Source organism: Ostrea edulis, chromosome 3 (genome assembly GCF_947568905.1).
Source record: "Ostrea edulis chromosome 3, xbOstEdul1.1, whole genome shotgun sequence".
Taxonomy (NCBI): Eukaryota; Metazoa; Mollusca; class Bivalvia; order Ostreida; family Ostreidae; genus Ostrea; species Ostrea edulis.
Window position 1 is genome coordinate 7,876,865 of NC_079166.1, and position 23,678 is coordinate 7,900,542.

Consider the following 23,678-nt stretch of genomic DNA (forward strand, 5'->3'; position numbering starts at 1 on the left):
ATCAAAAATGAAAAGGTGAAGATAACGAATAGTGAGAAGTCTCCTTCATCTAATAAAGAATTTTGTGGGGCAACATCGGACGATGGAGACACCAGTGGTTAAATTAGGTACATGGGAGTAGTAAGTATCCCCTGTTGATAGTTTACATCCGCCATGATTCCTGAATCTTCATTATGTATGCAGATTAATACGTAGTCAAAAATAGCATGTAAAGAATGACCTAACATATAATTCAGAAACGCATCAGACAAAATTTTTTCAAATTGAAGGGTTGCATTTACAAACATGATCATTATAATGACCATATAATTTGCGAAACATAAATTTGAAACGAGATTTTTGAAACTCCCTGTCTCAGTCCATACGCAGAACTTGAAGTCTTTTAACGAAATGGTTGAGAGATAAACATAATATGTAATTGATAATGGAATATTGCTGCGTAAATATGGGAAAATGTCGATCGAGAAGATGAGATCATATTATGTTTGTCAACGATTTGCTAATGTGCCGTTATCGTTAATGTTCATCCCGATCACCCGATTGGGGGGGGGGGGGGGGATCTACCTCTAGACCACCGCGGCGATTCACATATTGGTCTATTTAAAAGAAGTAGGTTAGACAGGTTTTATCCATTACATTTGAAATAACGCCTTTAAGATAACGCATTCAAAATAAAAGTTGAATTTACCAACCGACTTCGAAATTTCTACTTTCTTAGTACTTTTTTCTACGCTACTACACGAATTCCTACCAGTGATCAGACAACACCCTCCTTATTTCTATATGATACATGAAATTACACACAGTAAAAGCTATTTATGTGAAATTTCTTTTAAAAACATAAAATGTTCCATGTACTTGTCATACAGGGTGACGACAAAAACATACTATAAAATAAGGATTTTGTGTTTTACAATGAACATAAGTGATTTTGTGATACAATGAATAGTAATAATGACATTTCAGGAAGACAGAGGAACATATTTGAACATATTAGTCTGATTATTATGTATTGTGATATGGACGTCTATGAATTTTTGTAGAGATCTTTCTTAGCATTGAATCGTCCTGTGCGTCAGATATAGCTCTTCTTTGAAAGGTGAAGATAACGAACAATGATCAATTTCATCAATCCCATAAGCAATACAAAATAGATAGTTGGGCAAACACGGACCCCTGGAGACACCAGAGGTGGGATCAGGTGCATATGATGTGTAAGCATCCCTTGTCGTCCGGTCACACCCGCCATGAACCCTATATCTTGATTAGCTAATCGGAGTTATCCGCAGTCAAAGTCAGTGTACCAAGAACGGCCTAACAATCGGAATGAAACAAGTCAGACAGCATATGACCTAATGATAGGTTTTATTAACGAACTAGATTGTTATAAGGACAAAAGAATTTATGAAATGCTGACTTTAACTGTTGAAACCCCTGTACCCTCAACGTCTTTGCCAGTAGCTTGCTTCGATTTAAAAACTGACCATACATAGAACAACCTCTTGCATATCGAATCAGTTGAAAGATATAAACACCATGATTCTGTACGCAATAATGGAATATTGCTACATAAATATGGGGAGTTGACAATAGAGAAGCTGAACTCATCCCGTTTGTCATAAAGTTGAGTTGTTAGTTTGCCGTTAATATCTACTTTCAATAAAATATCTAAGTATGAAGCAAGCGTGCATAACTTTGTGGTGTATTTTATTTCGAGCTCGGAGGAATATTTCGAATCGACATATGAATGAAAGTTATTGTTGTTAAGAGTCAAAATCAGAAAACATCAAGCATTTCATGAAAACCAAAAAAATGTTGTTTTTAAAAGCTATTGATATACATTTGATTTTATCGCACTTAATACAAAAACAGATTTTGAAATTAGTTTGGACGCAGTACGGGTCTGGAATCCAAGGACATTCATTTTCGTAGCAAGGGGTGCACAAATCCTTGTGAAAATCAATGATTTTTAGCTATCTTATGGGGATATATATCCTGTAAGTAAATATTCGATGTTATTTTGTTTACTTGATTTTGTTTCAGAAAGATCTACCCATTTCTAAAAATAAAATAACAAACACTCAATTTTTTCCAGGGTAATTGTTGCCATGACAACGGATAAAACACAATCTAATTAAAATTAGATACTTTGATATCGCTACACAAGTATCTAACGAAACCGCATATGGAGGTCAAATCTAGTGACCTTTTAGTCTAACCAATCAGCGCATTGGCTATCAAATCGACGGTGTAAGCTCTGCCGACGTATCCCGGTAATAACAACGTGTCAGACATGCCGAGGACACCCCAAAGAGTGTATGATTTGACAAATATGTGTTGTTTGTGTGGATTTTCATTTGTTACAAGAAAGACAGACATTATATAAATTGAAATTAAAACTTAGAGGAAAATATTAATGTGATTCGACAGGTATTAATTTACCGCAGCGCGCGGAGGGTAGAAAAAACTGCCATACAGACTTCATCATTAAGCACAGCTATTAACACATCTCTCTGTTCATCTTTTAAAGATTGAATCTTGCAATCATTCAAAACTCATAACGTGCGCCAATATTCTGTCGCCATATTTGTTGTTTTCCCCGAACTTTTCGTTTACCGAATGCATATATCAAGAGTTCTCTGATTGGATAAACATATCGATAAATATAGAGATGTCGTGCCAGCGCTATGTCATGGCTGCTTCGCCTCTGCCAATTTAGTTTTGTATATGTCATTAATACTGGGTATTTAGAGTTGAATTTTGTCACAGGTAATAGACTCACGAAGTATTTTATTAGTGCATTTTCTTGTTTGGGGTCTTGCATGTTTTAATAGATTTTTTTAATGATTTAGTTATTTTCTTTCATCGTGCCCACTGATTCGTGACCAACAACTGTACGAAGTACTTTAAACCGTTTGATCACTCCTATAGAGGAGTTGTACCACGTTTTCGTACAGGACTTGGAACCATTTACCGAACGAAATACTTTTACCATATTTTCAATTTTCATAGAGAAGTCGTTCAACGAATTTTATAATAGGAACTATTAACCGTACGAAATACTTTAAATTTTCAATTTCACAGAGAGGTCGTTCCACGAATTCTATAATACGACTTTGTACCAAACTTCTACATGTACGATGTGTTTTGGTCGTCTGACTAATGACCACGTTCAACGATCAACGAGGCGAGGAACTAAGGCCGGACGAAGATTAATCCACAGAATATCGACTGTTATCGGACTACATGGCGATTTCTGTGCTGGAAAGGGCACCATACGGGGCGTAAATTATGACAACCTTCAAAGTCTGCCTAGGAAAATCCCAACTGTACTTGTAGATAAAAATAAAAAAGGGGAGAAATAAAGCCAACAAAGAGTCTATAAACATCAGTAACCTTAAAAGGATAAAATGCAAATCTAACACAGTGGTGAAAGGACATACAATCATTAAAATATGTAGCATCAATCCACGATCTGTTAAAAATAAAACACTTTCATTATGTGAATTCATTGTTTCAAATGACTTTGATGTTGTTGCTCTGACGGAAACATGGCTTGGAACTTTAGTGGATAAAGCATGCATGAATGAGCTTGTTCCAACTGGCTACAGGATTAAGCAGGTTCCTCGGTCTGGAGGTAACCGTGGCGGGGGAGTTGGAATCATCTGCAAGTTAGGCATCGATCTACGCGTAACTGCAACCAGTAGAGACAACCATTATTCTACCTTTGAGTTGCTAGATTGCAATGTAATTATAAATAGTTACTCATTACGTATAGCTGTTGTGTATAGACCACCGCCTACACAAAAAATGGATTAACCACTAGTGTATTCCTGGGTCAAGAATGGCCGAAGTTTTTAGCAGATTGCGCTACAACAGAGAGGAGCATCATAATAACGGGAGACTTGAACCTGCATCTTGACATTCCAACACAGATAGACACGATGAGGTTCAATAGTATCCTGCAGTCTTGCGTCATGCAGCAACATGTGAATGAACCAACGCATGTCCGTGGTCATACATTGGATGTGATCATTACCAGAGATACTGACAAGATTGTTTCCACGGTGGAAGTGATCGATCCTAGTTTATCAGATGGTTCTGCTAATGTGTTGCGTGATCATTTTGCAGTAATCTTCAACGCATGCGCCTCCAAGCCTGTTCCTTTGAGGAAAACAGTTACTTACAGAAAAACTCAGATCCATCAATGTGGAATCTTTCCGGAAGGACATTGAAGTGTCAAAAGTTCTGAAGGACTCTCTAAAATCTGTGGACATTGAAGAGCTAGTTGCTACATACAACAGAGAACTTTCATTTCTTGTTGAAAAGCATGCTCCACAACGCACAAAAACAATTATAATTAGACCTACCTGCTCCTGGTACACTGAAGAACTCCATGAGGCAAAACATCTGAGGCGTAAATTGGAACGCAAATGGCAAAGGACAAGACTCACAATCGATCATGACATTTATAGAAATCAGTGTGGTAATGTGAAGAAATTGCTCAGACAGGCTAGACTAAATTACTACACAGAAAAACTATCATCAGGTCAGCAAGACCCAAAGACTCTATTTAAAATAACAAAGTATTTGTTGGAAGGTCCCAGTGCGGTTGTACTACCATCTGGCAAAGCATCATGTGAGCTTGCCCAAGACTTCAGTGACTTTTTCATCAATAAAATAGAGTGTATAAGAGATAATATAAATTCAAAGTTTCAGCCTGAAATATGTACGCACTATCTCCAGGCAGACTTAGACACGACCATGACTCTCTTGGAGGAGTTCACCTCTGTTACAGAGGAGGAGGTACAGAGAATAATCAAGCATTCACCTAATAAATCGTGTGAGCTAGACCCAATACCAACATGGGTTTTAAAATCTTGTTTGCAAGAACGTCTACCAATTCTGACAAACATTATAAACCTATCGCTTAAATTTGCAAGTGTACCAGCAGTATTCAAAAAGCACATAATTATAAGACCTCTTCTGAAAAAAGTAAATCTTGAACCAAATACTCTTAAGAACTATAGACCTGTGTCCAATTTGCCTTTTGTTTCAAAGATCCTGGAAAAGGTAGTGAACTCCCGTATTGAAGACCATTTGACATTAAATAACCTTCATGAAGAACACCAGTCAGCATATAGGCAGTTCCATTCCACGGAATCTGCACTACTGAAGGTACAGACTGATATACTACAATCTTTAGACCAAAATGATGTCACTATACTTGTGATGCTGGATCTTTCCGCTGCATTTGACACTATCGAACACACTACCCTGTTGCACCGACTTGAACATCTGTTCGGAATAACAGGAAAATCACTAGGATGGATATCATCTTACCTCAGTGACCGTCACCAAACGGTCTGCATAGATGGTGCCAAGTCAAGGCCAGTGAAAATGAATTTCAGTGTGCCGCAAGGATCAGTGCTGGATACCAAACTCTATACAATGTACACAAAACCAATTGGTTCCATCTGTAGATATCATAGACTTGATCACCATTATTACGCTGATGACTCTCAGCTTTATCTGTCTTTTAAACCTAGGGGCATAGCTACACAGGCAGATACATTACATCGTATTGAGGTTTGTCTATGTGACATCGTGTTTTGGATGCATGGCAATATGTTGAAACTCAACACGGATAAGACTGAGGTCATTGTGTTCGCATCTGATCGAAATGCAAACCTCATTAGAAACATTCCAGTGACAGTAGGTGACTCAAATCAATCCGTCAACCTGCGTTCCAAATTCTTGGTGTCATGTTTGACTCCAAGATGGATATGGAGAAAGAAGTGAACTCTGTCAGCAGATCTTGTTATGCACAGTTGTGGCAAATAGGCCACATCAGAAAATATTTAACAACAGAAGCAACTAAATCTCTTGTGAACTCCCGAGTTACATCAAGGTTAGATTACTGTAACGCTCTCCTGGTTGGTGTTCCAAAGAAAGTCCTGAGCAAGATCCAACATATTCAGAACACTACCGTACGTCTCATATCCAGGACCTCTCGTTACAACCATATCACTCCAATACTAAGAGAACTACACTGGTTACCTGTGCAGTATAGGACACAATATAAGATACTTACTTATACTTACAAAGCCTTACATGATGATTGCCCAACTTATATCAAATAATTACTAGAGGTATATAAGCCTACCCGAAATCTTAGGTCTATAAAACAATCAGTCACTTTAGTTATTCCAAAAAGTCGAACCGTAACATACGGAGATCGGTGTTTCAGAACAATAGCTCCAAAACTGTGGAATGCCCTTCCAGAACATGTAAGGGACTGTAGAACACTGTGTGCATTCAAGAAGTCACTGAAAACACATTTTTTCCATCAAGTTTTCCAGGACTAGTTTCTATCATTTCAGTCATTCGTGTAGGTTAGATTCTGTAAAAAACTGTGAAAACTAAAGACTGTGTGTCTTAGCTTTCGAGTACCATTTTGTGATGTTTTATAAATAAAAAAAAAGGAATTGTATGTTTTAATGTATTATACCCGAGACATTATATGCTGTGTGTGCGTGTGTGTATTTCATTATTATTATTATTATTTTAATACACCCTGAAACTGATGTTTATTCTTATCTAGCATATTTATGGTATCTTGTGTTTTCATGTTTTATATGTACAATGAGGATAGGTACAGCTTTTAATGTTTTATTTATTTTCTATGTATTATGTGTATTACATTCTGTTGTAAGGTATGTATGCATTGTAATGCACCTTTGAGCGTACATAGTGTATGAAAAGGGTGCTATATAAATATGGTATTATTATTATATAAATATGCATGATTAAAAGGTCACTAGATTTGACCTCCGTATGCGGTTTCGTTAGATCCTTGTGTAGCGATATACGAGAGCGGATCAAAGGATCTAATTTTAATTAGATTTTGTATTGCTTATAGGAATTATGAGATTGATCACTGTTCGTTATCTTCACCTTGCATTGGATAAAACATAAATTTTCACACTTACTAATTTTCAAAAATAGCAGAAGTTTATCGCTACATAATTAAAATCTACAACCGCCTTTGGAAAAATGAAAACTATATTCTTGTTGGGGTGGCATCTATATATTGTATCTGTAAAACAAAATTGGTTGGCATTAGAAGTACAGAAAAGTTATAAAAGGTTGAAATATATGTAAAGTTTACATTTTAAAGAATTTTTAAAGAAGTAGGGGGAAACTGATTAATTACAAAAATTATAAGAATATAATTCATATTTGTTCTCAAAATTACATATTGATATATTTTGTACTTATTGTTGATTGGAAAAATTCACCGACATTCGAAAAATATTTTTATATATTGTTCAAACATTGTAATGATAATGTATTCAGGTTCATTCCAGTGTAACTTGTTGTGTTTGGAAATGATATTGTGTATTAAAAATAACCATCAATTATCCTACTAAAATTATTTGTTATCTTAAAATATGGGGGGGGGGGAAGAAATGGAAATTTCTCAAACAGCTGAATAAGGAACTAGTTTGTCATTTGGTTACCCCCCCCCCCCCCTATTCTCAATTTTTCAACTGTCTTAAGGAGCATATATAGTGGTAACAAATTTCCAGAATTTGAAGAAATTGGCAAAATCACTGATTTTCAAACACCAGTCAGTCTAATCGTAGTGCTTAAAATTCAATCAAAATTGTTTTCAGCTGTTAGAGAACGCCCATACATACACTATCTATATGAATAAATATGTCCGCGGGCTCTCAGTGATAATGGAATATACATGTACTTGCAATAAGATATTTTCTTTATTCATACTATCAGTTAGGGAATTTACCTACTTTCCGCATCATGTTTCATGGCGGGTTAATTGTTCAAACAAAGCAAAAACAAAAGCAGTGCATTAAAAAGGTTTACACTACACTTGTCCTTGAATGAATGTATTATTCGACAGGGGATGCTTACTTCTCCTAGGCACCTGATCCCACCCTTGGTGTGTCCAGGGGTCCGTGTTTGCCCAACTATCTAATTTGTATTGCTTATAGGAGTTATGAGATTTATCACTGTTCTTTATCTTCACCTTTCAATGACCGAAAGCGAATTAATGATATCTCCTGTTCAAATTTTTTCCACCTTCTGTGGGAGTTGGACTTTTTCCTCTATTCTTTCTCAACCGACCCCATCCCCAATCACTTTTGGAATAATGGAATGTGACTGGCTTTTAAAATTTGGAATAAATTACACATCTTTAATCTCCTTTTCTTACTGTCTGAGTGTTAGACAAAAAACGTCCCTGGCTCTGAAGATTTTATAGTACTAGAATTTAGCCTATGGAAGGTCTCTGTAATACTGTATAACACTACATGAACATTTCCTCAGTATATACATAAATATCCTTTTTTTTTCACCACTTAATCACTGCTACCAAATGCACAGATTTGACATTACACGTTATAAAAAAAACATTTTTAAAAAACCAGCTACTATTTTTCGGGGAGCCAGAGCCAGGAGTGGGACATTACGCAAATTTATGTAAAGTTTCCTTACCAACTTCAACCTGAATTGCCTCCCTTGACCGATACCAAAACATAGGTGATGCATCTCAATCTGCCTTCGCCTTTCTGGAAGAGGAATTGTCTAGAACACTGCATTTGTCCGTGTGCTTTTCTAATATATGCCATAATGGTCTCGTTGTTTTTGACACATTTAAATGTCCGGTAACGCTTAAAACTCCGGTCTGGTACAGAATCAATCGGGATACTTCGAACTGTTTGATGAACATAGGTGTGCAGAAGTATATTTCTTACAAGCAATCAACAATGAAGTGTTAGAATCTTCGAAATTTTGATCAAAATTTCCACAAATAAAGCTATGATTTCCAAAACTTTTGCAAAAATTACAAGTCAGACGATGCCAGCATTTATCGTATACTTTTTGAGACTCCTTATTTGAAAAGTTACACAGGGATTCCCCATTTTGATTTCAATACGAAAGAAGTGTATTTATTTTGTTTTTTCCACCTTTTTCTTTTTTGTTTTTTTTTTGTTTTACTATTTCCGAGCTTAGAAATGATAATAAATGTTTTTTTCATGAGTATTATAAAAAAAGGCATTAAAAACGATTTTACAACCAAATTAATTTTCTTCAAATCAGTTGGAATGTATCTACCATTTCTGGCAATTTTCAGCTACTTCTCGTTATTTGACAAGCCCCATAATACAATTCTTAATATATCCTAAGTATTTAAAACAAAATATGAAAATACAACCGATTAAAATAGTTGTCTACCTTACACGATACAGGTGCTCAAAGTTTACTAAATTTGAACATCTCAAATAGTAAACTATGTTTGTCGCATCCCCCATTTAAATGCGTCAAAATGATATATCATTCAACAGTCGCAAATGATACATTACACTGTATATTTCAACATATCAATAAGTTTTACTTCATAAAACTAATATTAACTAATTCAATTTGTCACAAAAATCGGTAATTTTATACCATTTTCTATGTAGGGATTGACCGAAATGCAGTTTGCTCGTGTTAGTATAAATAGAATGAACTTGACCTATATTTTTCTCCCACAATTGACTCACTTTAGACCGTGCATCAAAAGTTGAAAAGTTTTGACCCCCCTTCTGGAATATTTTTCTGATTTTGCCCGTTTCTCTCTGAGACAAACACTTTAAAAGTAATTTGTAAGGTAACCACATAGTTGTCATGGTTTCGATGTCGCTTAACTACTACTCCATAATAACATAATGCGAAAGTTCAATCTCCATATCTATTTCATTTGTACATTCAATATCAAAGTAACCAATCAAAATGAGGATATTCATTGTAAGAGTTCTAACGTTTTCCTCTTATAGCAGACTATTGCAATGTTGGTATGAATTCATTAAATGAACTGAAGACATACGTGGAAATCGAGAGTATGATTCACATATGTATATACTGTCAACCAATGTACATATATATGCAAGGAGCTAACAATACGGTCGATACATTTTGAAAGTACATGTACAGAGAAAATATTTCCACGATTGACCACTGTTCGTTATCTTGACGTTTTGATAAAATGATGATAACGCTGACTCACAGCTATCAGAATGATGTTCCAGTACGTCTTAATGACTGACAAGAACTGAGAGATGTAAAACTTATACGGTACCAATTTTGATGCACCAAATGCGCATTTCGACAAATAATGTCTCTTCAGTGATGCTTAACCGAAATGTTTGAAATCGGAAATAACAATGAAGTTTTAGAGCTATTATAGGGAAAACAGTGTGCCAAAAAAGGGGAGTCAAATTCGTCTAAGGATAAGATCTATGCGTGAGGGAGATAAACCTTGATCTATAAAAATGTTTTACTCATTCTTTCAAAACTTCTGTGCACATTAAAGTAAATGCGCATGTTTGTTTTGTTGATTTTCATACATTGCGATGTACATAATTCAATTTTCCTGGATAGCATATATGCGTTAAGCACACTGTATTCCATCATGTACATGATAAATTGAAGCTCATATCGCTCTGTTCTTTTCTATGTCGTCCAAGGCAATAAAGTACCACACCACCCACGAAAAGAATCAAAGTTAGTAAATGTTGAAAGTTAGAAAAACCATGTGCATGAAAAGTGCTACTAGAATTACATATAGTAGGTAAAATAATTTCTTTCAATTCAAAAAATGTTCAATGAGTAGATATAGTGATTTCAATGATACTCAATGGCAGTTTGATATCAGCTGCTTTGCGGTGACAATTAGGTGACTTACGTCACCGAAATGCCCAATTTCAAGATGAAGTATGTAATCGAAATCATAACAATTTCTAGAGTACACTACAGGAACTTGAGAAAGGTTTTACATAAACACATGTAATAGAGTCGTTAAATATTTTTGATAGTAATGCATTGTGAGCGATTTTATTATTTGATAAAGAAATGTTTTTATTTAGGTCGTTAATATTCTCAAGTAAGATGGGAACTTCCAACATCATATAATGATCTCTAGTTTTCCCATAATAGTGAACGCAAAGGTACAAAAACAAAACAAAAAACATCTAAAATTCCCCTTCATTTTCCACACTAAGATAACGGTGTCATTCCTGACGAAACCCTGTATCACTCCCTTTTATCATTTTCAAAATCTAAGTTTGGGAAAACATTTTTCTGGAATTCTGTAAACATCCGTAATTGAGTATATTTAAGGATCATTTCAATTGACTCTACGGCAAAATCAAAATGCTGAGAATAGTTACATTTGTAGCAATATTGACCATTGTAAGGATGGGTGCCTCGAGCTCAGAACGAGCTAAACTTCTGGAAGACCCAAAGGGTACCCAAATCAACACTAAAGATTTGTTTCTCAAACAAGAAAAAGAAAGAGCTGTAAATGGAAATGAAAATTTAAGTCTGGTGGATCTTTCGAAAAAAGCTGCGGAAGGATTCGAGGGTACCCAAGATGAATTTGACGAAGAAAATGAGATTGATCCCGATGATATCCAAGATGACTCTGATGTAGAAAATGAGATTGATCCCGATGATATCCAAGATAACTCTGATGTAGAAAATGACAGTGATTCTGATGATATCCAAGATGAACCCGACGAAGAAGGTGACGATGATTCCGATGATATCCAAGATAACTCTAACGAAGAAGATGAGAGTGAATCCGATGGTTTTCAAAATGACTTTGCGACTGAACACGTTGTTGGAAATTCTTTAGAGTCCTCTTTGTCTCAGCTTAATGATATGATAAAGAAAGCTAATCCAGGATTACCAGAAGAGGTACTTAAACGTTTTAAACTACTATATATGTACAATATTTACATTGAGAGAGAGAGAGAGAGAGAGAGAGAGAGAGAGAGAGAGAGAGAGAGAGAGAGAGAGCACAGAAAATGTTATTTGGATACCCACTTTTAAATTTTCTGTGCTTTATCAAATATTTCTTCCCTTAGGGCAGGTATGTTTATTTCAGAGTTCAATGCTATTTTCGTGCTTTTTCAAGAAATATTTCATGAAAGTGTTTAGAGTTATGTATGATGAGAAATCAGATGTGATGTTTATTTACAAGATCAATTCATTATAAATGATATTTTTAGAATGTATGTAAATGTCATGATGCGATTCATATTACATGTAATATAGAGTATATACTGGATTTTATAGGCCTCTAAAAGAAGTTTTGAAGATAAGGATATGATCGATGGGGACATTAAACTAGACGAAGAGTCTGCTGCGGAACTTGTAGATTTTTACAAGAGAAATCCACAGTACCTAAGTCTTGACAGCAATGTCACAAGTGCCTCTGTAAGTATAGATATGGTTTGTACAAGTAAAATCTTCAAAATATCTCAGCAGGTTTAGCATCCAAAACTTTGTTGTAATATCGTAAGTCTGATGCAAACAGCCGATTAGAAACCAACATTCCGTGATGAGAATTGAAAATTAGAAACGATGATGAGAATGTTCATGTAAACTTCTATAGGAAATGACAATGTGAGCTGATATTCTAATTGATTCCGAATTAGAACTATATAATTAGAAAACTGTTCGCAAGGAGTAACCGGTCGTAAGTAATATAAGTTACTTATGTACAAAACTAATTGCAGGTTAGCATTGAACTGTGATTTACTGTCATCTTGTTTGAAGTGTTCATGTATATTCGTCTACAACTATTTATATTTTTAAAAAGTATGGATAAAACATGCGTTTATCGCAACAAAATCGTTACATGCCCAATGTAATTAAAATTAGATCTTCCATCCGCTCCCCAGTTTTCGATACGTCGCCAAAACAAGTCCTCATCCATTACAATGTTGTGTTGATCATTTCATATGCATTCATAATACTACATAATTCCTACATGTGTTCTAAGATATCAACAAATGTTTCGAATTCAAACCAAAGTTTTCTTTTGTTACTTGTTGCAGGACAGAAAATATAGATTCGTCAAATGTATACTTAAACTAATAAAGTCCTGGTGATTGAAAATGCCCACGCATTATATGGCAGGGTTTTCCCTCGTTTTTGGGCTGACATAGCTATATTTTGTAAATATGGTACAATTTGTATTGAAATTAGAAAAACCTTTCCAAATATATGTTTTATGGTTTATGTTGGTATTTCAATTTGTATGTAGCTTCCCTATACTACGGATAAAAGGAAGGTTATCAAGAAACGGTTTCGAAAATGGAAAATGCCGATCAGATACAAATGCAAAACCGGACCAAAAAACAGTAAGATATGCCAATAATTTAATTACCATACATCGCAAATTTAATGGCATCAATGCATTGATACCTGCTACAAATCGGAAATGAACTATCGCCTAATGATATACTTAATCTTATACCCATATGAATACCAATAATATTAAACAGGGGCAGTGATAAAACAGGCAATACGGATTTGGGAACGAGAAACTTGCATACGATTTAAAGAAAAGAAATCATGGATAGTTTGGCCACCAAAAATCACCTTCAGAGGAAACAAGAAAGGGTAAGTTTTCTAGGATGTCCTTTGATTAGAGAAGTCGAAATAATTGTAGAACCTTTTTTGTCTATTTCGAATACATATATATTATATGTAAACTAGATTTATTGCAATTATCGAGAAGCAAAGCATAACAGTTTTTCCCATAAGTACGAAATGCATATTATAGATGCTGGGCACATATTGGGAAACTGGCATTTGGAAACACAGTTAACCTCGGAAAGGGTTGTCAAAGTGTAAGTGTGACATTTTTTGCTTTCCAATAATACAATTTTATTTTCATACGTATCATAGGTTTAGGATAGTCCTTGACATCCATTGTCATATACCACTACAAATATCAAAACGTTACAACGCAGATAAGACATCATTTGATTTCGATTTAGATACCCATGCAAAGCCGGGTTCAAAGAGCAATACTATAGTAAGAATTTGGGATGAAAGCCCCATTCTAAGTTTATTACTTTTACATATTATGATGTATGAATTTTAAAACAGTGAAAAAGAACTCCTCTAAGGAACCTGATCCCATCTCTGGTGTATCCAGGGGTCCGTGTTTGCCCAACTCTCTATTTTGTATTGCTTATAGGAGTTATAAGATTGATCACTTTTCGTTATCTTCACCTTTCATTAATGTCATGAAATTAATTGTCATCATGCAAGTTGCAATTGTAGGAGCAGTAATTTACTGCTATTTGATCGTTGCGTTATTATCTATTTAATGGATATGTATTATATACTTTCAATTTCATCTCTTCTTTTTTCTTTAAAAGTTCGCGGTCATATATATATCACGATATATGCCCGGAAACATTCCGGCCCGCAAACATTACGTCACAATCAATACACAAGCCGGAACTACGACATTGATTTTCAAATTTTTCGTGTTTCACTCAGTTGATCCAATAGATAAATTGTTAAAATTAAAATTATTGTTAGTTTCTAAATGAAATTGAAAGTCTATAATAAAAAGGTTATAGACTTTGTATGGGGAAATATGACGACCTCGTTTTTGTCGCGAACGTCTACGCGCCAGAAATCTCGGTCGTCATATTTTCCCATACAAGTCTATAACCTTGAAGTATGCATTATCAGCTATGGATGAAGTACCACACATTAGCAAGGCCGTAGCAATAAGAGATCTTTGTCTTACATTGAAACAAGAGCTTGATTTGGGGGATCAGATACGGTTGGACGGATTTCATATGGGCTGGTCAGGATATACATCAATCTGCGAGTGAATTACATTGTGCTACTTTGTGTAACATATTCACATGGTTTGGGGAAATTTATACAAGCATAGTTTATATGTTATTTTTGTTCAATTTAGTTCCATATGCGCAAAATCATTTTAGATTCAAGTTGGTGTCTTGCTATTTCAATGCTTCTGTTCGACTTCTTTCATTCCAATTTTAGGTCGTTCTTGGCACACATATTTTGACTACGGATAACTCTGTTTACCTGATCAAGATATAGTGCTCACAGTGAGTGTAACCGGTCGACAGGGGATGCTTTTCCCCCCTAGGCACCTGATCCTACCTCTGGGGTATCCAGGATATCCATGTTTGCCCAACTCTCTATTATGCATTGCTTATAGGAGTTATGAGATTGGTCACTGTTCGTTATCTTCACCTTTCACTCTAAAACATAACGCTGCATAAGTTCTACGATTGCGATAGTTATGCGATTGATCACTGTTAGTTGTTTTCGCCTTTCTATACAGATAAATAAAAAGTGTTTTATTTTGAACGTTGAATTTTTGAATCTGATGCATTGCCACCTACTACAAAATCTTAGAATTATACATACATGTAAGAGTAACAACTACGAAATAATACTATATATTTTAATCTTATATGACACGTTTGCATTTACAATGGCAATGACTTTAAAACCTAAATTCTTTGTCTTACGGAAACAATTTCAATGTCTGAAGCGGGTACTCGTTAATTTAACATAGTTATATCTTAACATTTGAGATTGGAATCATGTTTTTGATATAGATATGCAAAGGTGAAGATAAGGAACAGGACTAAATCTCTCAATTCCTATAAAGAATACAAAATGAAGAGTAGGTAAAAAATGGACCACTGGGCATAACCGAGGTGGAATCAGTTGTATATTGTGATTAAACAGCCCTTGTTGACCGGCACACTCGCCGCGAGTCCTTTATCCTGATTGGATAAACGAAGCAACCCGCCGTCAAAATCAGTATATAAAGAACGGTTTAACAATCCATATTTAACACGACAATCAGCATTCAACCTAACAACAGTAAATAAAATCATTATACCGACCATAGAATTTGGGAATTGCTGATTTCAATCGAGACTGATAAAGTCCTTGTAACATCACATTCTTTGTCAGAAGCGTATCTCCATTTAAAACTAGATATATTTTACAATATGCAAGCGCCTATCTATAGGATCTGAAAACAAATTAATGTTTATTAAAATAAACTTGCACTTCCCCTAGAAAAAGACAGAATTTCGTTTTGTTTCATATTTCCATTGCCTAACTTATAGAATGTATCTCCATAGTTCTATATTTTATGTATAGTGAAGCAACTTATTTTAAAAACATGTTACTACAGTACTACTGTACATGTATATACTCAACAAAATCATTTTAGTTTTCCTGAACATACAAGTTGGCATTATTGACAAATTAACAGCTCAACTCTCTGACAAATGGAGTGTTGACGGCAAACTAAAATATCAATTTCATGAAAAAGGGGATGAATTCAGCTTCTCCATCATTAACGCACAGCTTCCCATATTTGTGTAGTATTATTTCATTATCACCTGCACGCTGTAAAAGTGGTTATTTATGGTTGGGGTTAAGCATGTATTTTTCCATTTCGAACATTACGCGTGGGGGGAAATACACTGTAACTGAATATGATAATTTATTTCAAATATTGTTAATTGTAAGTTGGGAAAATTACCCGCTTATTACATGATCACGTAAATAGTGTATTTCCCACCCATGCATAAATAACGAATGATAATAAATAACTGATATTCCCTATATTGTTACATTCAAAACATGCTTTATACTGACATGCATTTTGCATTTTAGGTGGGCATAGCTCTACATGAAATAGGACACACTCTTGGTTTTTATCATGAACAAAGTAGACCTGACAGAAATAAATACGTTATCATTAAGAAGGGAAACATTCAAAAGGGAAAAATAGGAAATTTCTTGATCAGGTCATCTACAACTTACGGTACCAATTACGACTATGGATCAATCATGCATTATAGGGAAACGGTAAGAAAAATGAAATGGTAAGTACAACCTGTATAAAATTATGTATCAAAGCTATGGTGCAGGAAAATAATACTGTTCTTTTCATGGGTTTTTGATTCACGTTTAAATTAAACGATTTCACTTTTTTCAATCTGTTTGCTCAATATTCAATAGGCCTTTGCCAAGAAAAGTGGTTCAAGAACAATTATCTCCAAACAACGTCATTATGGGCGGACAATGGGACAACGAATTGGTTTATCGTTTGACGACATCAAAGCTGCCAACTTTCACTACTGTCAGAGTATGTCTAACATTCAAAATACTTTCCACAGAGAATTTACTTCATATCTTTAGTGATATTGAAAATGAAAGTCTGATCGAAAGAAAATCGATTCAATGTGTATACTGTTGCATTCCATGTTGTAGAGAGGTGCAAAGGAGGATTGAAATGGTCAAAGTGCAAAAATGGTGGATACAGAAATCCTAAAAAGTGTACAAGATGTAAATGCCCTGATGGTTGGACTGGAAAGTATTGCACTGTACTAAGTTATTCCAGGCCTCGTGAGTTTATTACCTTGTCGTCTGTCTTAAAATAATAGCTAATTGATAATTTGTAATTAAGACGAGTTTTACTTTGTATGATTCCAATTTTGAATCGCCACAGTTCACTATAATATTATCGATTTGATAATATTAAAAAATATTTTTTATTTGCATTTAGTATCTACGTCATGTGGAAATCGGTATAGATATGCGACATCGAGTTATAAATCACTGGAGTCACCTGGGTATCCCTCTCCGGGATATACATCGGCAGCACGGTGTTCATGGAGAATCAGGGTAAGCTCAGTGTTTATAGTGAATATGATTTTTTTTTTGTTTATTACTGACCTACTACGGAACCATAAAGTTTAAAACCCGGATGGGACATGTCCAGAATATTTTTTAAACTGGGTGTGATTCTGTCTTGACCATCCGCAGCAAGTCAGTAAGAGTTTCAACAGTCACAATGAGGGCCCAAGACCACTCAAACATATTACTTTTAAAAACAGTTGATAGTTTAACAATTCTGATGGTAGCAATATCACGGAAGTAGGGCATTACAGCTAGATGTACGCCTAGCCATTGGCCATATTTTCATTTAATATGACAGTTACATACATTATAATCTCACAAGTGGTCAACTCAAAAGCTTACAGGCGGTATAAACTGACTATTCAGGAAGACTTATGAGGGTGATTGGTGGGGAAATAACATATTTAGGATACATTTGGTACTGTATAAAATAATTTCATGCTATGGGGGGGGGGGGGGGGGTATGTACATAAGATGTATAGAAGCTATCCACACGTCAGATGCCTGTGATCAAGTGTAGAAGCTTAACTGTTCTTAGTATTGATATAAATACGCGCAATATCAGTTAGCACGCTTTTAGTGCTCACCAATTGTATCTGTGAATAACGATACATGTGTTTGCTGATCCATGGTCAAACTTTTACAAGAGTTTATTATAATCCATACTTTTAAATTAAACGAAAATAAAAATGAAACAGGCTGCCAGGACTTACCAAACGAAAGCTGCTTCGTTATCTTTATCTATTTATCATGCAATAACGTTACTATGTACCCGTAATGTTTTAATACGGATCCTACTATTTCATGAAAAGCTGGCGTCCAATAATGGCCTAAGTAATGCAAGCTAAAATTCTATAGAACTTAGGAACGTTTTATTACTACAAATATTAGTTATATGCATGTAGTAAAGTCACTTATAAATTGGCAATGTTCATAAATGGCGGATAAGTCAATGCAAAGGTTTAAAATGTATTTTGTGAGAACTTTGAGAATTTATTCGTTGAAGCAAATTACAATATTTATTCGATCTATTTTGTTTTCAGTAAAACACATACTGTAGAATCATTTAAATTCGTGGGGGCCACTTTTCGTGGATTGCTGAATTTTTACGGATTCGTGAGGACGTAATTTCGTGGATTTATATATTTGTAATGTAAAACGTATACGGTACCAATTTTGATGCACCAGAGGCGCAATTCGACAAATAATGTCTCTTCAGTGATCATCAACCGAAATGTTTGAAATCCGAAATAACAATGACGTTTAAGAGCTATTATAGGAAAAAACAGTGCGCCAAAAAAGTGGAGTCAAATTCGTCTAAGGATAAGAGCTATGCGTGAGGGAGATAATCCTTAATTTTGAAATGAATTTCTAAATTTTGTAACACCAATTAAATGTACATCCGTATTTTCAAGCTAGTAACGAAGTACTTAGCTACTGGGCTGTAGAGACCATCGGGGACTAACAGTCTACCAGCAGAGGCCTCGACCCAGGGGTCATAAGATTCTTGTATACTACTTGTCCTTCATTCGTTGAGGATGTAAATTCGTGGATGGGGGGGGGGGGGAGGGGTCTTTGTAACCATGAAAATTGAACCACCACGAATTCTAATGAATCCACAGTAGATGAAAAATTGTTTCAGTGCACTGTTATTTTGTACCAAATACAAATTTTACATGCACATAACGTAATGTCGCAAAATAGAACATTATATATTAGAAGTTTCTACCTTTCTCATGGAAAATGATAATTATATCTAATCTGATCAACAAAATTTCTGTTTCTAAAACGATATGCCTCTGATACATGCAAGTGAGAAAGAAATACAGTGGTTTTTCGTTTATAGGCACCTGTTGGGCGACGCGTCAGGCTGTATTTTTCTTCCAATTTCAATATTCAATGTCACAGGCGGTGTTTGGACTTTGTTGAGCTTCGCCACAGAAGACTCTCTGTAACAGGACCAAGGTATATTGTGACTGTGGTGTATCGTAACAGCAGGGATAGATACGTATATATTATTGTTTGAGTTTTTAAAACTAAAAGTATTCTATCTACATTCTGTCTTTCCCGATGTCACGGAGGGTGGAACCTGTCAACAGGGGTTGTTTTACACATGATCCATTTCTGGTATGTCCAGAGGTCCGTAATTGCCGTACGCGTAATTTTGTATTCTTTATAGGAGTTTTGAGATTGATCAATTTTCGCTATCTTCCCCCTTTTAAATTACAAATTATTGAGATCATCATTCAATATCAAGCTAAATTTGAATATGTCGATAGGTGCGGATATGGTTTCCTGTGAGTCCACCTTGTAGAATGGTTATATATATATTCTGAAAATATGGAATCAAAAAGACTTGGACTGATCATAACTAATGTTTATCTGCAGGTTCTGTTGTTCTAAGCGACCTGTGGGTGTATTTGAATCTACCGGGAGAGACATGCTAGTTCTTTTCAGGACTTACTCAGGGAAAAGCAGAAAGGGTTTCCGTGCATATTACAGATATTTTTGAACAGTGGTAAGTTCATATTCTTCGAAGAAAATTGTCACAATGCGGATTTCGGATTATCGAAGTCGCCACTTCAATATATGAATACATTTCTTCAGAAACCAATAATGAACATTTATTTATTCATGTGACAAACGAAATATACTTATACATCACTGGGTTTGATTTCGATGAATTTGTCAAATATATCATGTGGAATCATAGATAAATCTGGAATAACATCTCAATACTTTATTTATGAAATTCAAAATGCCTGAATTATTTATAATTTTTTCTTTCCAGGACACATACAGCAAAAGCGAAGGCAATTATCAAACTACATTTGACATAATAAAAAAAGGTTCTTTTGTTTTTTACTTACATGAATATTTCTAATAAATGAACACAAGAAATGTACGTTCAGTGTTTTTTTAAACACCCTTTCTCAGTAATAACATTAACGGCAAACTGACAACTCAACTTTATGACAAACGGGTGATTTGAGCTTCTCCATCGTCAACTTCCCATATTTCTGTAGCAATATTCCATTATCACCTGCATATGGTGTTTATATATCTCAACTGATTCGATATGCAAGAGCTTGTTATGCGTATAGTCAGTTTTTAAATCGAGGTAAGCTACTGACAAACAAGTTGATAGTACAGGGGTTTCAACAGTCTCGATTGAAGTCAGCATTTCGCAAATTCTATGGTCGTTATAACGATCTAGTTCGTCAATACAACCTATCATTGGGTCAAATGCTGTCTGACGTGTTTCATACCGATGGTTAAGCCGTTCTTGGCACACTGATTTAGACTGCGGATAACTCCGTTTACCTGATCAGGATATAGGACTCACGGCGGGTGTGACCGGTCAACAGAGGATGCTTACTCCTCTTAGGCACCTGATCCCACCTCTGGTGTGTGCAGGGGTCCGTGTTTGCCCAACTATCTATTTCGTATTGCTTATAAGAGTTATCAGATTAATGATTGTTCGTTATCTTCACCTTGCCATGCAATATATGACATGTCCTCGTTACTCAATATCCAAGATCACGATATTTATTCGCATGAGCAAGTAAACATACGCAGCTATGTTAAGGCTTCCCGGAGTTTGAAATACGTTCAAAACATACATTGGATTGCGAGGTCGGTTTTTTGGTTTTCACTTGTAATTTATATACTTAAGTACAGACACTTTATATAGAAGGTTCTCTCGGCTATATATTAGCATATCTGTTATGATATCACATGATTTCATTGATCACGTGACGGTCATTTATAATTGTTTGAAGTGTTTCACATAAATCGCTTCAGTGCAGCTCATTTAACAATTATTTTTAACTTTTTGTTTGATAAATGGACTCACCGTATCCTTGTGTACCCGAAATGTGCTTGGGAAAAATGGTAATATTATTTGCGTACAAAATCACGTATTTTATGAAAAGTTAAACGTACCGACACATTTACCTACACATTTGATGGTAATCTGTATTCAAACAAAGCCATCAAACATTTAACCAAGCAAGATTCTGGTATAGAACAAACTCCTCTTACGATTTCCGAAATAGATCTCAAATGAATCCTCATAAACTACCTGCGCTAGACTCTTTTATAAACACATCATAAAATTCTACGTCTTATCACTGGTATAAAACAGAGTACATTTCAAAAGTATATTTTTCGAAAGCAGTGTAAACACGCTAAATTTCAATCAAGGGTAATTAAACAAACTATTATAAAATATTCGGACATATAAGATATTAAAATACAATTCAGACACGTGAATTTTGCTATAGTGTTCTGACATCTTATAGGCAGTTTGAAATAAGGTCTCAAGTTTTTGACACGCTCCACGTCATAGCAGCTCAAGTTTGCAGTGATTTGACGTCATTTTCCATTATGACGTCATGTATTGGTAGTTCAGAGAAGTTAAGGCATAAAGTGCACTGTGATATTCTATAAGGGAATCCTTAACCTACCCGCGTATAATAAGGTCCATGAACATGCACAAATATTTATATTTCCCATGTTTTTGCCTCTGATATGATCTCTATAAATTTCAGTGATAGCCATTTCCTTATGATTGCCATCTTTATAAACACAGTACGTCTATTCAATGGCTGGGGAATTCGATAGAAAACGTTTGTCTATTCCTTCTTGGTTTAAAAAATGATTAAAATGCTTAACTCAATAGCTCAGTAAGTTAGCATATCGAATGCTTCATAGCTGTATATCTCGGGTTCGCGTCAAGAAGGGGTTTTACATTTCCCCCCAGATCATTTTCTACTAAAACTGCATTTTTAGACTAAACAAAGTAAGTTTGAATATTTTCAATTTCAAAATATTTTTGTATTTATTCTCCACTTTAATCGATATCAAATTTCCATGGTATAGTATCCCTCCTTAAAAACACGAGTCCATGATATACAAGGCCTCAAGCATACAAGGATGCCGGATTAAATCGGGTAAATTGCCCACGTGTATTTTAAAAAAAGAAATGATTCTTTCATCTACTCGCAAATGAATAAGCTCACGGGGGTGTGACCGGTCGACAAGGGATGCTTACTCCTCCAAGGCACCTGATCCAACCTCTGATGTGTCCAGGGTTCCGTGTTTGCACCACTATTGATTTTGTATTGCTCATAGGAGTTGTGAGATTTTTGACAATTTGTTATTTTCACCTTTCATCTAGAATAAGCAAAACGTCACAATTATTTATTTTCCTAACCAATCATCGTAGTAACATATGTATATATATATATATGAAATTGATTTTCGAAGAAAATACCATTAGTGGTGCTACCGATATCTACAATATAAATCGGATACATCTTAACATCCAAATCAACTTTGTCGCAAGTATATCGGGCAATTTGAATTCTAAGTCTCACATATACCCAATGATCTGAGTATAGATGGACATGGAGTACATCGTGATTGCACATTATTACAAGAACCAAAATAAAATCAGCGTAGATTTCAACTTCGCTATATACTAGTAATGAAACGATGAACACTGTGATGTAGGTTTTAGTTTCTATTATGAAAACAAGGTTTTATTATTTAACAACATGTTTTGTTGGATAGGAAGAATTGGTTTCTAGAGCGAACATCCCCACGTGTTTACAAATGAATGTCTCTACTTTCTCTTCCTTTCATCTCTGTCTACCATTATCGCCCTCTTTTTAAAGGATAATCTTTTTGAGATGATTCATAGGAGATATATAATACTAGAATTCTAACAACAGACTCGGATCCATGAATAGAACGTTAAGTAGCAGGGGTGGATTCGGAAATTGCAGTTAGGGGGATATCTTTATGAGACAAGGGGTCTAGGGGCCGCATTGAGGCCCCAGTAGGTCCAGGTCTAAGCCCTGCTGGGGACCTAGGAGGCTCCTAGATTTTGCAGATTTTAAAGGGCTTGAAAGATGTCTTTATTGTAGTCATTTTTATTATATTATAATGTCACTTTTAATAAGGTGAAATTGATAAAATGAAGCAAATTTTAAGGGCTTTTGAAAAAAAGTGAAGCTCTCCCTATAAAAGTAATCATTCAATAAATCAAAAAAACTTGTTATTCATTTCTCCGAGAGTGGACGAAATTT

At 35.1% G+C, this 23,678-nt stretch overlaps 1 protein-coding gene across 1 annotated transcript; it reads left to right on the forward strand.

Moving 5' to 3' along the window:
- Positions 1-11,265: 11,265 nt before the first annotated feature.
- LOC125676751 (uncharacterized) lies at positions 11,266-12,608 on the forward strand. Its single transcript, XM_048914575.2, has 3 exons — positions 11,266-11,766; positions 12,148-12,288; positions 12,591-12,608. Exons 1-3 carry the CDS (start codon positions 11,266-11,268, stop codon positions 12,606-12,608), a joined length of 660 nt encoding a protein of 219 aa, XP_048770532.1.
- Positions 12,609-23,678: the final 11,070 nt, after the last annotated feature.